The following is a 16,703-nucleotide window of genomic DNA, read 5'->3' on the forward strand; positions in this document are numbered from 1 at the left end:
GGGAAAGGAAGGAGGCAGATTTCTTTTTCTTATGAAGCCCTTTGAAAAAGCCCATTTAATAACAATGATGATAGCTAACATTTATATATCGCTTCCTGTGTGCTAAGTGCTTTACAAATATTACCTCATTTGATCTTCACAACATCAAGATAAGAAAACAGGCAAACAGAGATCAAGTGGCTAAGGCTGGATATGATCTAAAGTGGTCCTGACTCCAGGTCCAGCACTCTATAGACTACCCCCGCCCAGCTGCCCCATTTATACCTAATATACTAATTAAAAAGCACACCTATTCACTTTTCGAGACAGGCTATCAGGTATGCTACTTAATCATTTTTCATTAGCACATTGCATATTGCTGCATATACTTGAAAAAGATTCACAGGATTCTTTAGCTACAAAATAAGGGATCTTACCTATCATCTAGTCTATCTCCATCCTTTTCTAGTAAGTAAACTGTGACCCAGAGGGAGTTGCCCAAGGATATATTATACATACCAAATGAAGTTGCCTCAAAATGACGTTTCTATTGGAAACATTTAAATACATACATATACATACATACATATATATATATAAATATATATATATAAATAAAGATATATATATATTTGTATATATTTAATGCATGTATAAATGACATATAAAATTATACACATACTATACATATGAAACAATTTTAATTAAATAATAGTTAAAAGCAGTGAGATTTTGTTGTATTCTCTGCTTTATACAATAAAATTAATAGTATTCATATTTCTCATTCTTTACATTATTTCAAAGAATTTCAAAATTAACAAGCACTTATTAAACACTGAGTCCTCTACTAATTACTGCAGACATAGTTAAAAGTGAAACAATCTCTATCACACAGAGTCTATTTCAATTAGGGAAAATAACATGAACCCATGGTAAGCAAATACAAAATATAAACCAAAAGTAAATACCAAGTAATTTCTTAGAGAAAATGCTAGCAACAGGGGGAGCAAAGGGAGAGAGTTGGGGGAAAGTCTCCTATAAATAGTAGTCCCTTGACCAACTATGAAGGAAACTATTGAATTAAATTTTGAAAGAAGCTAGGGATTCTCTCTGATAGAGGTGACAAGGGGAGTTCATTTCAGATTCAGGACACAGACTATTCAAAAGCACAGAGAAGGGAGGGGATGTTCTTCTGTGTAAGCAAGATCAATCTGGCTGGACTTCAGGCTGGAAAAGTAAGTTAGAGAGAGGTTGAGGAGGACTTTTGTCATTTTATTTTTATCTTAAGAGATAATAGGAAACTTGTGAAGTTTTCTCAGCTGGGGAGTGATATAATCAAATCTATTCTTTGGGAAAAATCACTTTAGCAGTTATATGGAAGATGGATTGTAGAGGGGAGAATCTAAAAAGGAGGTGAAGAAGGCTTGAATAAAGCAACTTGAGTGTAGAGAAGTGCACAGATATGAAAAAAGTTATGAAAATAGAATCAACAAGACTTGGAATTGGGCTAAGAAAGTAAGGAAGACTGGAAAGATAAAGATGACTATTAAGTGATAAATCTGGGTTAGTGTCAGAGTGGTACATTGATCCAAATAGAAGTTCAAAAGAACGGTAAATGGAATAGAAATTTCTCATAATATTTGTCCTGTTTCCTAATATTGACTTGAACCACTTATTTTTCCAGGATTATTATGCTCCTCTATATGCATTGAACGTTCCTGTCAAACTTAGCCTACTTCACATTCTCTAAACACAACATCCCCTTCATAGCTCTGCCTTGAACAACCTCTCCCTTACGCACAGAAAATTTTGCCTCTTCCCATTTGTCTCTTAGCTTTCTTCATAGGTTGGTGCCAGTGTCAGTTCCTATAGTATGACTTTCCTACTTAGCTCTTACATCATTTTGTATATATTTATATTTTACTTACATATACACATTGTTTTCAACCCCTTCCAATATAAACTCCTAGAGGCCATGAATTATTTACATTTTATATATCCCCAGTATTAGTATTTGTTATATAAGCAGGAGCTTAATAAATGCTAAGTGACTAAGAAAAGATATTATGAATATTGTGGTATTACTTAGCAACTGACATATGGACAATTCTCTTCTGTGTCTGATGAATTTGAGATACCTATGGGATATCCTAATTAAGATATTTATCAGGTAGTTGACAATGTGGGCAATTCTTTTCTGTGTATGCTGAATTTGAGATGTCTACAGGATATCCTAACTGAGATGTCTAGCAGATAATTGGAAACATGGGATCAGAGTTCAGCAGATATATATTATTAGGTCTGGATTTGGGAGCAGACTAGAACATCAGGAGTCAAATGAAGAGAAAAAGGGACAGAACAGAACCTTAAAAGACACTGTCACTCAAAGGGGAGGGAGATATTTGATGATGCATCAAAGGACACAATTATAAAGAAAGCCAAGAAATAGCAGTAATATGGAAGCCAGGGAAAGAGAAAGTTTTTAGGAGGACTGCTCACCAATAGTGCCAAAATATTGGCAGGGAGAAGGATGGGGTGCTGAGAACTGAAAAATGACTATTGGGTATAGTACTTAAAGAGACTGTTGGTATTCACATACTTTGACCTAGCAATTCTACACCAATTAACTCAAAGAAGTCAAACACAGAAAAATCCCATTTATACTAAAATCCTCATAGCAGCATTCTTTTGATAGTGAAAATTAAAAAACAAAGTGATACCCATCAAGTTGGGAATGGTTAAACACTGATATGTGAATACAATATTACTGTGCCTCAAGAAGCACTAAGAGGGAGAGATTCAGAGAACCATAAAATACGTGAACTAATAGTCAAAAAAAATCAGCAGAAAAACAATATAATCACAGTAATATAAAGGAAACCCCCACAGAAAGGCAGATAGATTCAGATTAAATGCAATAGCCAATACTGATTCCAAGATACAAGAATTCCATATCCCCTCCTCTGAGAGGACATATACTACACATGCCAAATTTTATAAACACAGATGTAGCTGTATCTGGAAGAAGAGAAAGGATTACAGAAAATGACCATGATTAAAAAACACACCATAAAGGCATTAATAAAATTTTAATAGTATTTCATTTTTCCAAATGCATGTAAAAGTAGATTTCAATATTCATTTGTGCCAAACTCTGTGTTCCAAATTTTTCTCCCTCTCTCACCCAACCTCTTCCCAAAGAAGTATGAATATGATATAGGTTAAACAAATGCAATTCTTCTAAACATATTTCCATATTCATCATGATGTGCAAGAAAAATTTCATCAAAAGGGGTCAGTAATGGAAAAAAGAAAAACAATTAAGCCAATAAACAACACGAACAACAAATGTGAAAATATTATGCTTTGATCTACATTCAGTCTCTTCAGTTCTCTCTCTAGATACACATGGCAGCTTCCATCACAAGTCTATTGGAATTTCCTTGAGAACAATAATATTCCGTTACATTCACATACCAAAATGTATTCAGCCATCCACTCAATTTCCAGTTCCTTGCCACTACAAAAAGGACTGCTGCAAACATTTTTGCAATGTGGGTTCTTTTCCTTTTTTTATGATCTCTTTGAAATAAACACCCAATAGACAGGCTACTGGATCAAAGGGTATGCAGAGTTTGATAGCCCTCTGGGCTTAGAACCAAATTGCTCTCCAGAATGGTTGAATCATTTCACAAGTCCACTAACAGTACATTAGTAGCCTAGTTTTTTTTACATTCCCTCCAACATTTATTATCTTTTCCTATTACCTTAGCCAATCTGAGAGGTATGAAGTGGTGCTTCAGAGTGGTCTTAGTTTGCGCTTCTTTGATCAATAGTGATTTAGAACATTTTTTTTTCATTTGACTTAAAATGGTTTCAATTTCTCCATTTGAAAATGATCTGCTTGAATCCTTTAACCATTTATCAACAGGAGTATAGCTTTTACTCTTATAAATTTAAGTCAATTCTCTGCATATTTTAGAAATGAGACCTTTATCAGAAATTCTGGCTGTAAAAATTTTAGCTGTTTCCCTTGTGCTCTTGATGGCACTGGTTTGGTCTGTGCAAAATCACTTTTTATTTAATGTCATCAAAAGTATCCATTGTGCATTTCATAACGGCCATAAATTCTTCCCTTTTCCCATAGATCTGAGAGACTATACCTTGTTCTCCTAATTTGTTTATACTATCATCCTTCATGTCTAAATCATGAACCCATTTCAAGTTTATCGAGATATAGTGTTGGATGTTGGTCTATGCCTAGTTTATGCCATACTATTTTCCAATTATCCCAGCTTTTTATTTGTCAAATAGTGAGTTCTTATTCCAGAAGCTGGAGTCTTTGGGTTTCTCAAACACTTTATTACTATAGTCATTGACTAGTCAATAAAATTTTAAAAAAAGAGTTGTTTGGAAACAAAAAGAAAAAAAAAAACAATAGACAAAAGTTTAAAGAAATGACAAAAGCAAAAGAAGGCCTTTCCTTTCTTTTTTAAGCCATAGAACTATTGAGATTATAGGCACCAATGACTGAAGGTAGAAGACAGAATAAGCTCCTGGAATGGATAGGATCAAAATCCAAACATAAGGACTGAGTTTGGGAATAAGAAAAATTTCCTCCTACCTATAGTAGGAACAACATAAGAAGAGAGAGCAGATAATATCACATCATTTTTCCATCAGCTTGGTTTGACTGAAGTTACATCATATTAAAATAAGCTCATCATCTGAAATCTTCTTACTATGGAGATTGAATTAGGTGTTGTATCTAGGATATACTGTAGCATATGTAAAATGTATGGGATTGCCTGTCATCTATGGGAGGGAGTAGAGGGAAGGAGGGGAAAATTTGGAAAAATGAATACAAAGGATAATGTTATCAAAAAAATTACTCATGCATATATACTGTCAAAAATATAATTATAAAATTAATTTAAAAAAAAAAAAAAAAAGGATTAGGTGTTGATTCTCACCCAATCCTCACTTACCTCTCCCCGCTGACTATTGGAATGGAAGGCAGTGCTCCTTGCCTGTCCTCCCAAAGTCTCCCTTTCAGGACTTTCTAGCTCATTTCATTTTCCATCTGCTCTGCTACATTTCACTCCAGCAATATTGTGCCTCCCACCAACTTTCTTATTGTGTCCCTCTCCCCTTGTCAGCTACTTTTTGTCTACTCTTTCCTCAAGAGACTATAAACACTGGAAGGGCAAAGACTGTCTCTTTTTAAATTTGTATTCCTAGAATTTAGGATGGTGTCTAGAAAGAAAAGAAGGCAGATGGCCAGGATTGATAACTGGCAGTGCTGTAATTGAAGTAAGATAACACAAAGGATTCAAGTGTGAAGAACAATATATAATTAAATTGGTCTAGTATAACAGAGCATCTTAATTTTTTTCTACTTGAGATTCATTTTTCACCTGAGAAATTTTTATATATAAAATTATATAATTGTAATTAATTATGTATAATTATACATATAATTATAATTATGTATAATTTACAAGTGCTACACTTTCTACTTTACTTCCTTCCTAATAAGACCTTTCATGCTTACTCAGTGCTTTTTATTTGTGTATAAAAGACTAAAAATGGGTATTTAGATGGCACAATAAGACTGACAGATCTAGATTTAGTGAGATCTGAATGCAAATTCAGCCACATTCACCTTTTAGTTAGGTGAAGCCGAAGCAAGTCATTTAACTCTGTTGGCTTCAGTCCTTTCACCTGTAAAATGTGTTGGAGAAAAAATGGTGCCAAGAAAACCCCAAATAGGGTCACAAATAAAATAATACATAATTATATAAAATATAAGTTATATATAAAATTATATAAAGTAGGTGAACAAATCAAACATCTACTGATAATAAATCATAATTGTACAACTCCCATGTTTGGTTTTGAGACTTCATATGTCATTTTAATCCACAGTTTAAGAAGCTGAGAACTCTAGGGTGAAGAATGTGATTGATTTCAACTAGACTTTAACATATTAAAAATGTATAGGTATAAATTTTATATGAATAAAGAACAAGTTATTCTCTTGTACTTTATTCCAAATATAGTGATTTGGAGCAAACATTCCTTTATTCACCATTACATGAGACATGAGAAAACATTTGGAATCAGTGAGAAATAACCTCTAATATCTGTTTCAAACCTCCTAAATGATTTTAAGTTAGTTACTCTTTCTAAGCCTCAATAGTTCTCTCATTCAAATAAGTTTAGAAGCAAATTCACTGTCAAAATTTTATAATGTCCTTTGTATTAAACTGTACAAAAATTCACAACTTAGAATTAAACTAAAACAACTTGCAGTATATCACCCCAAAATGAACAATAGTAGGTAAATTAATGAACTATAAGAATTATTTTGCATTGTATTGAAGGACTGACTTAAGAGTTTAGAGTAGTAAAAAATAAAATAGCATATAGATAGATACATGGATAAACACACACACATACATATATATGTATGTATTTATAGGTATATATATAGAGAGAGAGAGCATGAAAAAATAAACTCATTTAACTGCCATTGTTATTCATAAAATCTATGCAAAGTGGGTTCAGTATGATTGTAGACCAATTTCACTATTCTCTATTAATAAAATTTCAGTGGTTACAAATTAGTTTTAATTCAGTTTAATTTAGTTTAACCCCTAAAGAAAAAAAACACAAATACCATTTACAGAATTATTTTTTGAGTGAAAAATTGGCAGAAAAAGACCTAACAGTTAGGTATACTTGGCTTTACACAAGAAAAGTTGTGTGAATCTAAACATATCTCCCCAAAATGCAAGGCAAGGTTTTGATGGATGTGAAATGTCACATATGCTCTCAGATGTTGGTTAGTCTTAATTTTATAACTGTTATAGCAAGGATTGGCAGGAAAGGTGGATATTTAGGAATAATTGTGATATAAAACAAAAGGTATGATTAAAAGTTTTAAAAGATTCATATGATAGTGCAGTGTTAAAATGCACATTAGAATTCAAAGTATTCAATAAGAGGAAAACGAATTAGCATCTCTTCCCATTCTCATTTGAGGATAGACTGTATTCTTTGTTTCTTATCCTCTAGTTAATCACAGATCCCAAATTCCTGTCCCACTCTTCTGTTCTAATAATTTAGTAGAACATTATAAAATTTTTTAAAAAATAAACAATCAGAGCAGGTACAGGATATGCTAAACCAACATGAAAAAGTTTTATACTAGGAAAATTACATTTAAAAGAAGGGCAAGAAATATCACTAAAACTGTTAGCAAAAAAAAAAAAAGTTAAACACATTATATACCTATTTTTGTGATATTAATAGAATTAATATAGTCCTCCATCCAATATTTCAAAACACAAATCAATTTATTTTACTTTTTCATATTAATTATCTTGAATTTGTCTATTTGGATTTGTTACTTACATCAATACAGGTTTTCCCATCATCCTGGGATGTTTTACTATCTCATATATTGCCTCCTTTGACGCTTGGATGTTATTTAAATTACTAGAATCTACAACAAAGATGAGGCCATAGGATTCCCCAAAATAATATTTCCAGGTTTCCCTAGTTTTTTTTCCACCACCAAGATCAAAAAGTGTGACATCACAATTTTCATGTCTTAGATCGATTCGGGAAATTCCCATAGTTGGTACCACATCTGTTGAACTTTCTGTTTTAAAGAAAAGAGAAACAAAACACAAGGTTTGATAGGGATGTTTTTGTTAATGAATATTAAACTTAATGTTAAATCATTAAACAACAATTAAAATCTTATAACCTTATACTAATGTATGATTAAACATTTTTAAAGATTCATGATAGTTTAGTAGTATTAAAATGCACATTAGAATTCAAAGTATTCAATAAGAAGAAAACTAGTTAACCCCTCTACATTAATTTGAAATATTCAGATAAAGAAGTATTCACTGATTGACTCATTAACACAAAAATTTTATGGAAATACAAAGAAATACATGATTGACTCATTAAAACAAAAGATTTATGGAAATACAAAGAAATACATGATATCAAGACCCTGCTGGTAAAGAGTGGACACACAAAATTAGACAATTCATTGATACAAATGCTACACTTTCTACTTTATTCCCTTCCTAATAAGAATATTCACAGTAACTCAGTGCTTTTTGTTTGTGTATAAAAAACTAAAAATGGGCAAGTAGATTCAGCGAGACCTGAGTTCAAATTCATCCTGAGATAGCTTCTAGCTAGGTGACCTGAGGCAAGTTGTTTAACCCTGTTGGCTTCAGTTCTCTCATCTGAAAAATGAGTTGAAGAAAGAAATTTTGCCAAGAAAACCCCAAATAGGGTCACGCAAAAAGTCAGATATTACTGAAATAACTAAACATCTAAAGACTGTAAAGTGTTTATAAGTGTTTTGGTTCACATGATCTTTACAGAAATCCTGAGAGTAGATGCTATTATCATCATCCCTTTGTATAGATAATAAAACTGAGGCTCAGAAATGTTATGTGACTTTGTCACAAAAAAGTAGCTAATATCTGGAATGTGATGTAAACCCAAGTCATCCCGAGAGTATAAAACTGTTTATTGACTATGCCTAACTGCCTTTCATTGATCCTAAGGAAAAAGAAATCTTCATCAGAGAGTTTTTAGAGAATAGATGGATTCAGAAATAATACCAGGATCAGAAATATAAAAAGATCAGTTCTAAAAAGTTTACACCATCCTCATCTCTGCTTCTCAGCTTCTATGACTCCTTTCAAGTGATTGTGAAGAACCTGTCTTATCTGAGTGTCCTTTCCTGAGCCTTCTAAATAATTTTTGCCTTCCCTCTGATGACTGTTTCCAATCAGTCCTAAATATATCGTATTTATACATAATTTTTTCGAGTTGTCCATCTCATTAAACTAGAGAGAAAAGAGACTGTATTTTGTCCTTCTTTGTATCATTTGCACTTAGCATAATGTCTGGCCCATAGTAGGTGGTTAACAAATGCTTACTAGATGGCTTACTTAAGGGATCCTTCCAGGAGGTATTGCTTTTTTAAAGGAGTAAACACCCTAAACAATCTTTATTGAAAGTCTCTGAATTTTTCTACCTCCTCCTGATAAGGAGATTTTACCTGATATGTAAGTTATTTCATATTAATTAGGATGGATTCAGAAATAAAACCAGGGACAGAAATATAAAAAGATTTGTTCTAGAAAGCTTACATCATCCTCCTCTCTATCTACCTCTCAGCTTCTATGACTTCTTTCAAGTCATAGCTTAAGACATGTCCTCTCTGAGTGGACTTTCCTGATCATTCTAAATGATTTATGACTTCCCTCTGAGGGCTGTTTGCAATCAGTCCTAAATATATCTTACTTATTCTACATGATTGTTTTCATGTTGTCCACCTCATTAAACTAGAGAGAAAAGATATCGCCTTTTTTCCAGCTTTGTATGGCCCATAGTAGGTGGTTAATAAATGCTTACTGTTAATTACTGTTAATAAATGACTTACGGAAGGGAAATTCCCAGCAGGTATTGCTTTTTTTTTTTTTTTTTTTTTTTTAAGAGTAGACACCCTGAACAATCTTCATTGAAAATGTCTAAAATTTTCTACCTCTTTCTGATATGGGATTTTTACTAAATTTTACCAATTATCACTAATAAGGATAAACTTTTAAAAATAGTTAACTTCTGGTAGGATTAAAAGGCTTCTTTTGCTTAAATTTATATGATGTTTCAAAGTTTCCAAAGTATTTTCCTTATAACAAAGACCATTCTACAAATGAAAAAACCGAGATTCAGAGGTAAATGAGCTCTTGTCACAAAAGTAACACCAGCCCTCCAAACCCAACATTTTAACACAAATCCAATCTCACCACTACATACGAATTCATTCAATTCAATTGCTTACTTTCCCGTTCATAACTACATAAAGGAATGGGAAGTGTGATTAGTATGTTTAAATACTAATAGTATTATATTCTTGTTTCTTGTCCTCTGTCTAATCACAGATTCAAAATGCCTGCCCCACTTTTTTGCTCCAGTTATTGGATAGAGGAATATCATAGTCCCTAGAAGTAGAATGCCTGGGGCAGCAGCAGAATATGAAATATCCAAGAAAGCTACAAATGAATCCAAAGACACACTTTAAAAAAATAAAAGGAAAATAAGTATTTACAGAATCATGGAATTTTATAAACAGAAGCGTCTGTAGAGATTATTCAGTCCAATCCCCTCAGTTTACAAATTAGAATGAAGGACCAATATAGAAAAGTTACTTATCCAAAGATATGAGTCAGTGGTTAAACTATGACTAAAAATCTGATTTCCTTAATCCAAGTTCAGTGCTCTTTCCTTTATGCCATCGTTTTCCAAAACAAACTATACTGCAGACAAGTAAAATATTTAAATTTTTATCTGGCAATTCAATAAATGTTATTAAGCATCTCTGTTCCAGACACTATGATAGACCACTCAGCACTATCTTCCACATTCTTATCAATAGGGTGCATCTCTTGGAGGAAAGATAAAATCTTGGTTAAGACCATCATCATAGAAGGGAAGAGAAGAGTGGAAGGAGAAGTCAGCTTATCCCTAGTCCTAAAATGCTAAGGTTCAAGATAAGTTAATGGTTACTTTAAAAATAAAACTATCTTATACAGCTTTCTACCCTTTTCCCCCCTTCACCTATTCTTGAACTGTAGGACCCTTATTCTCTGAGAATAGAAGATGAAGCTCTAAATATTGATACTCTAATTCAGGTATATTACATGTTAAATAGGCTTTCCACCATTCATACCACTGTTTCTATAACACCAAAAATAGTGACTAACTTTTAAAACATGATGATTCTAGAAGAGTCACTTCAATACCTTTTAAAGAAATTAAATTTAAAAATATATAACTTGTGCAATACAATATGCTAGGTGAAAAGAATGCTAAAATGAAAAATGGCATCTTTCCTAAAAGAATTTACAAATCCAGTTAGAGGTGAAGACGTACATAAATAATCATAATGCAAGATAGGTAACAATCAGTAAGATCAAATGGGAATGAAATCAGGTGTGGGACAGTAAAAGTCTTAATGGAAGAGAGAGAATTTGGTTAGATGTAAGGGAATTGGAATATCTGTGAATATTCACAGAGGTAAAAAGGAGCAAAGAAGGTAATTATTTCACCATTTGGTGGCCTAAAGTGTAAGAAAAAATTAGTTTGTTAGAAATAGCTAATTAGAATTAAAGATAATTTTACAATTATATATATATCTATAGCTTACCTCCCTTTACAACTCGGGCTATGGAGGTTTTCCCTGCATTATGAAGTCCCACCATAAGAAGAGTAACTTTCCTTAAAAAAAATTAGCATTAAAAATCACTTTAGGATTTAAAAATAAAGCTTTAGGATACAATGAATTTATATTTTTTTAAAAAATTATTTCTATGGCACCATTAAGCAAAATCATTTTTTATGATAATCATTTTGATTATCTATAAAGATTAGTAGGAAATAATGGAATAAATCTAAATGGCAGATAAAAAACAACAACAATAGTTTTGTAAATATCTTTGTATCATATAGAAGTTTTTCATCTATTAGTCCTCTTTGAGGTTGTAAGGTAGATTTAATTTAGTGATCTGAGCAAACAAAATTCAAGCAAACAATAACAGAAAGAGTAGGAATGCTATGTTGTGGACCAGACTCATTTCCCATAGTTCTCTCTCTGGGACTAACTGATTTTCTTCATTACTGAACAATTGGAACTGGTTTGGATCATCTGCAAGAGTCAATGTTGAAAAATTATTTTTCAGACTTATTACAAGCCTCAACTCCACCAAAAAGCTCATTGGAGTGCCTGTCTATCCACAAACCCTTCAACAATTATTATTTTTATGATAATCTGATGAGTGTGAAGTAAAAACCTTAAGAGTTTCATTTTGATTATCTCATAGATCTAATTCTAACAACTTACATTCTTTGATCATTCATCTGTTTAGGAATGGCTCTTCTTATCTATTTGGTATCAGCTATCAGAGCTGTGGAACAGCAGATGGAGTTCCTGATTCCATAGCAAGAAAGCTGGAGTTAAAATCTGCCCTTAGAACCTTCTAGTGTGACTTCAGACAAGTCATAACCTCTGTGTGCCTCAGTTTTCTCATTCTCCACCAAGGACTCCTTGATTTTCTAATCTTTTTGTAATCTTTGATACTTAGTTTATATATACATGTAAATCTTACTGTAATATATGCTTTAAAATATTAACAACACTTCCTTCTAGTGGTGATGTACATAGATGCCAATCTATGAAGAAATAAATTTGAAAATCATATTAAGGACAAGATGAAAATTTGTTTGTTATATATGTTTGTGACAATTTCTTGTTGTTATTGTTCTCAATTGGTGAAGAAGTGGAGGGAGAGAAGAATGATTTCTATTTACTAAAAAAAAAATAATTTAAAAAAAAAAATCCCTATCTTTCCTTAAAAAAACAACTGAGGTGCTACTTCCTTTTCTGATATATAATATAGGTTGTATAATACAACAGAGTATCATTATCAGTGTGCTTTTCTCTGTTAGTAGCTGGAGATACAAAAAAAAAAAAAAAAAGATATTGACTCTATAGTCTATATTATATATCAGTAGGAGGTAGTACAAAAAGCTTAACATAGATAATTAGTATTAGCTACTTAATTAGCTACTTAATCAAAGTCTCCAGATTTTGTAAATGGCTGACACATCCAAATTTATTTATCTAAAACTGACACCAGAAATTCTTAGGAACAATTGAAATGTTAAACTGATTTGAGATCTTTCCCCTCATTGAAGTTAATGAATTCCTTGAAACCTATTCATTAACCACTGGGTGGGCTATAGAGGCAAGTTTTAAGTTATGAACTGATCTAAACATTCCAGAGAGAGGAATTTGGAACTATGATATTCCATTTGATCCAGCAGTACCACTTCAAGGTCCATATCCCAAAAGAGATTTTTTAAAAATAGGGAAAACATATTTGTACAATATATGTATATGTTGGCAAAGAAGTAGCTATTGAAGGGATATCTATCAATTGTGGAATGGCTGAACAAGTTGTGATATATGGGATAGTTTTGTACTAAAATACTAAAATTTTGTACTAAAACAAGCAAGATGATTTCAGAAAAACCTGGAAAGACTTCCTTGAGCTAACACAAAGATAAGTGTGCAGAACTAGAACATTGTACACAGGACAGCAGTATATATAGTACAATGATCAAATGTGAATGACTTATCTTTTTTTTAGAAACTTATCTTTTTTCTCAAAAGGACTCGTGATAACAGTGTGGTGCCTTTCAGGAAAATCTGGGGAAAATAGTAATATTATTCTTTATGCATCTTTTTAAAAAAATCAAGTGAGATTTTTTTTCCTTTATAGAAAGAAAGAAAAATAACTGGGTTATCTATTGTAAAAATGACGACTCAGGAAAGCCCATTAAATCAAATCAGAAGTTATAAAAATCTTAAACTACAGCATACCAAAACATCAAAGGGCAGAAATCAATCTAATTAAATTTACAAAATTATAGTCTTTAAAAAGCAATTGTCATCAATCTTGGAAGAGAAAAAATATCTCCCTATATTCCCCTCTTTTTTGAAGGGATAGAAAGCAACGGGAGTGGAAAGGGCATAGCATATAGAGTAAACAGCTTAGATATGCTGGCTAGTTTTTTAATGTTTCTTTTTTTCCCTTTATTTTTAAAGATATTATTTTCTTTTTCCAAATACATGTTAAAATATTTTTCAACATTCATTTTTGCCAAACTTCTGTGTTCCAATTTTTTTGTCCTCCAACTCCAACCTACCCACTCCCCATAATAGTAAGCAATCTAATATGGGCTAAATGTGTGTAATTCTTTTAAACCTATTTCCTTATTTATCATCTTGTGCTTTCTTTTTTTGTTGTTTTTGGCTTTATATTGTTCAATGGGAGGGAAAGTAAAGGAGGGATATATTAGAAAACTACAGCAATATAAATGAAATATCCTAAACTAATGTAAAGGTCAATCTTAACAGCATATTTTCTTAAGATTTATAAAAATCTTTTGAAAATCACTTTTCATAAAATACAATTCAACTGGAAATTTTTGTTTGAAGCAATTGAGTTTTAAAAAATATTGGGATTATAAATACAAAACATAAACAAAATATAAAAGGTTTTTATCATATTTTACCGTCTTCCTGGTTCCAAAAATGTTGTGGAAAGAAAATGGACATGTTATATGTAGTTGCAAACTACCCCAAGATCTCTATTACAGTTTTCCTTTAGGGAATATTTCTTTTTGATAACTTTGATGAGCTAATTCACATGATCTTTTACCTGATCTAGAATACAAAAAGTTGTAACCTTAGTCAAAATACATCACAACATCTGTTTAGACTTAACAGGGAGTTATACAAAAACATCAAAGCAAAGCAAGAATTGTAGAAATAATTAAAAAGCTAGTCCATCTCTTTGCCTCTTTTCTTTACAATTTCCAGTTTTCCACTGGAGGGGAAGAACCTCCAAATTAACAAACAATTCCAATTTCGAGAGATTAAAAAAAAGAAAAAAAAGTTTGCTTTACTTACTTTGTGACTGGCAAAATTCATATTGTTTTTTCTTTAAGAAACTAAGTTTCCCCCTAATACAGCTTTAGGTTTTTCCCCAAGAGAAAGTGGGAAAGTGGGAAATCAAAGATCTCGACCTGAGAAAGAATTTAAGAAAACCTTTGTTATGGGCCCTTGTCCCAAAGAGCATCTAACAGCCCTTAACAGCACCTCATGGGTCCCATATAGGGAGGGACCCCTCACTTTCCTTCTTTCCTACCTCAAAGATTGATAGTCTTGGCCCCGAGGGAGAGAGAGTCTTTTGAGAAGCATAGTCAATCAAAATCAAATGGAAAAGGGTGGGGGTTGGGGGGCTAAGGGAAAGTCTCAGCTATAATCCAAACCTCAGTAAACAACTTTCCCCAGTACTCTTTAATCTTACTGTCTACTCTTTGACACTCTCTCCAGTTTATTCTGTGAATATCCTTTTGGCAGAGTATTGTTTTCATGTTGTCCTCTCTATTTCACTATGAGTTTTTTGAGAGGAAGTGTTTTTTGATTTTCTTTCTATTCCTAGCACAGTATCTGGCACATATTTGGAGCCTAATAAGTACTTGTTGACTGACAAGTTGACCATGCTTCAAATTCCCAGGTTCATAGTCATAGTATTGCCATCAACATTTCCCTCTCTCACACCAAATATCCAGTAAATTTCTTAATCTTACAGTTACTACCTCTGTAGCACCTCTAGCATCTCCTCCCTTCTATTCTCTCTGCTTATCCATTCATAAGCACAAGTCCTCATCACCTCTTATTTTGATAATAAATGGTAATATCAATAGTCTCCCTGTGAGGGGAGTGAACATATCACTCCCCTACTTCATTGAATCTAGTGAATTACTGTAACTTTTAGGACAAAATAAAACTGCCCTGTTTAGCTTGTAAAGATCTTCACTGACCTACAACTATCATTCCAGTCTCTCTGTCCTGAACTCCCTTTTCTGTATTCTGTGATAACTGGACTTCTGTTGATTCCTTACCAACAACCCTCCACCTCCATCTCTTTGCTTTTGTACAATTTGTCTCCTATGCATGGAATATGCTCCATCTTAATTTCTACTTCACACAATCCCTCTCTTCCTTTGAGACTCAGTTCAATCATCACCTTCTTCATGGAGCCTTTTCTGAGCTCAATAGATTGTGCCCTCACTCTTTGACTACTTTGTACTTTATTTCTTTGTATATCTTTAAATTTATCATATCTATATTTATTCTATGTATACTTTTATTTGTACTTGTCTCCCTCAAGTTATTTGCAAGTAAAGAGTTGTTTCATTCATTATACCTGAGGAAATGGGCTTATTAAAATTTTCTTGAATTGAAATAACTCTTAATGACTCATCTACATTGAGCTTTTATAGATATTACATGGTTTAAAAAAATAGTAGGATAATATGCCTTGACTTTTTATACACCTTTTTCTGAAATACTTATGTTTATCATTTCATTCTTTTTTTTTTTTTTTTAACACTGGTAAAGTTAACAGGCAAAGGCAGAGTGAATAGAACCCTGAATCACTTGTGGCTTCAGATACTAACCAGCTGTGTGATTCCTGAGACAGGTAATAGAAAAGCAAAGAGATGGGAGGTGGAGTGGAGAATCAAGAGAAGTTCAATTTATCACAGAATGTTTTAGTTTCATCCAGAAACTACCACTACCAGTCACTCCTAATTCCTAGGCCTTCAGAAAAATCTCTGGCCACTATCTCTCACAGTGGCTTTTTACCAATCTTACCTCAATGCAGGTCTTCAGAGATCTCTGGCCACCAGCTCACTGAGCAGTGGCTCTAATGTTTAACAGAGCACCCGAGGACAGCTTCATGCAAGTTCAAGGTCTTTATTCCACATGTTCACATTTTGCCCTAGCTGACTTCCTGCTCACTCCTAGTGAACTCCTGAAGAACTCCTTGTAAAACTCCATCTACTCCCTGGTCCCCACTGCTTATATAGAGTCTATGAGGTCATACATACAGCAAATTAGAGAAGGAGATGCCTCCCGTTGATGACACGATCTCCATGTGAGTAGAGCTTCTGCTCACAGATTTGTCTGTGCTGGTCACAGAAAACCACATCTGATGATCTCAGGCTTTGTCCTTGCTTATTGCACTGTATGAACTTCTTCTCCAGAC

At 32.8% G+C, this 16,703-nt stretch overlaps 2 protein-coding genes across 2 annotated transcripts in view; both read right to left on the reverse strand.

Annotated features, from left to right (window-relative positions):
- Nucleotides 1-14,667, reverse strand: part of LOC141560988 (ADP-ribosylation factor-like protein 13B) — a 29,545-nt gene extending 14,878 nt beyond the window's left edge. Inside the window, exons 1-3 of the mRNA XM_074299861.1 lie at nt 14,558-14,667; nt 11,231-11,301; nt 7,399-7,648 (exon numbers count right to left, since the gene is read on the reverse strand). Of these exons, the coding sequence (XP_074155962.1) occupies nt 7,399-7,648; nt 11,231-11,285 (305 nt within the window). The 5' untranslated portion in view covers nt 11,286-11,301; nt 14,558-14,667. The remainder of the gene's footprint in view (nt 1-7,398; nt 7,649-11,230; nt 11,302-14,557) is intronic.
- Nucleotides 1-16,703, reverse strand: part of LOC141560987 (uncharacterized) — a 423,935-nt gene that overhangs the window by 80,208 nt on the left and 327,024 nt on the right. The window lies entirely within an intron of this gene.

This window comes from Sminthopsis crassicaudata, chromosome 3 (genome assembly GCF_048593235.1).
Source record: "Sminthopsis crassicaudata isolate SCR6 chromosome 3, ASM4859323v1, whole genome shotgun sequence".
Classification (NCBI taxonomy): domain Eukaryota; kingdom Metazoa; phylum Chordata; class Mammalia; order Dasyuromorphia; family Dasyuridae; genus Sminthopsis; species Sminthopsis crassicaudata.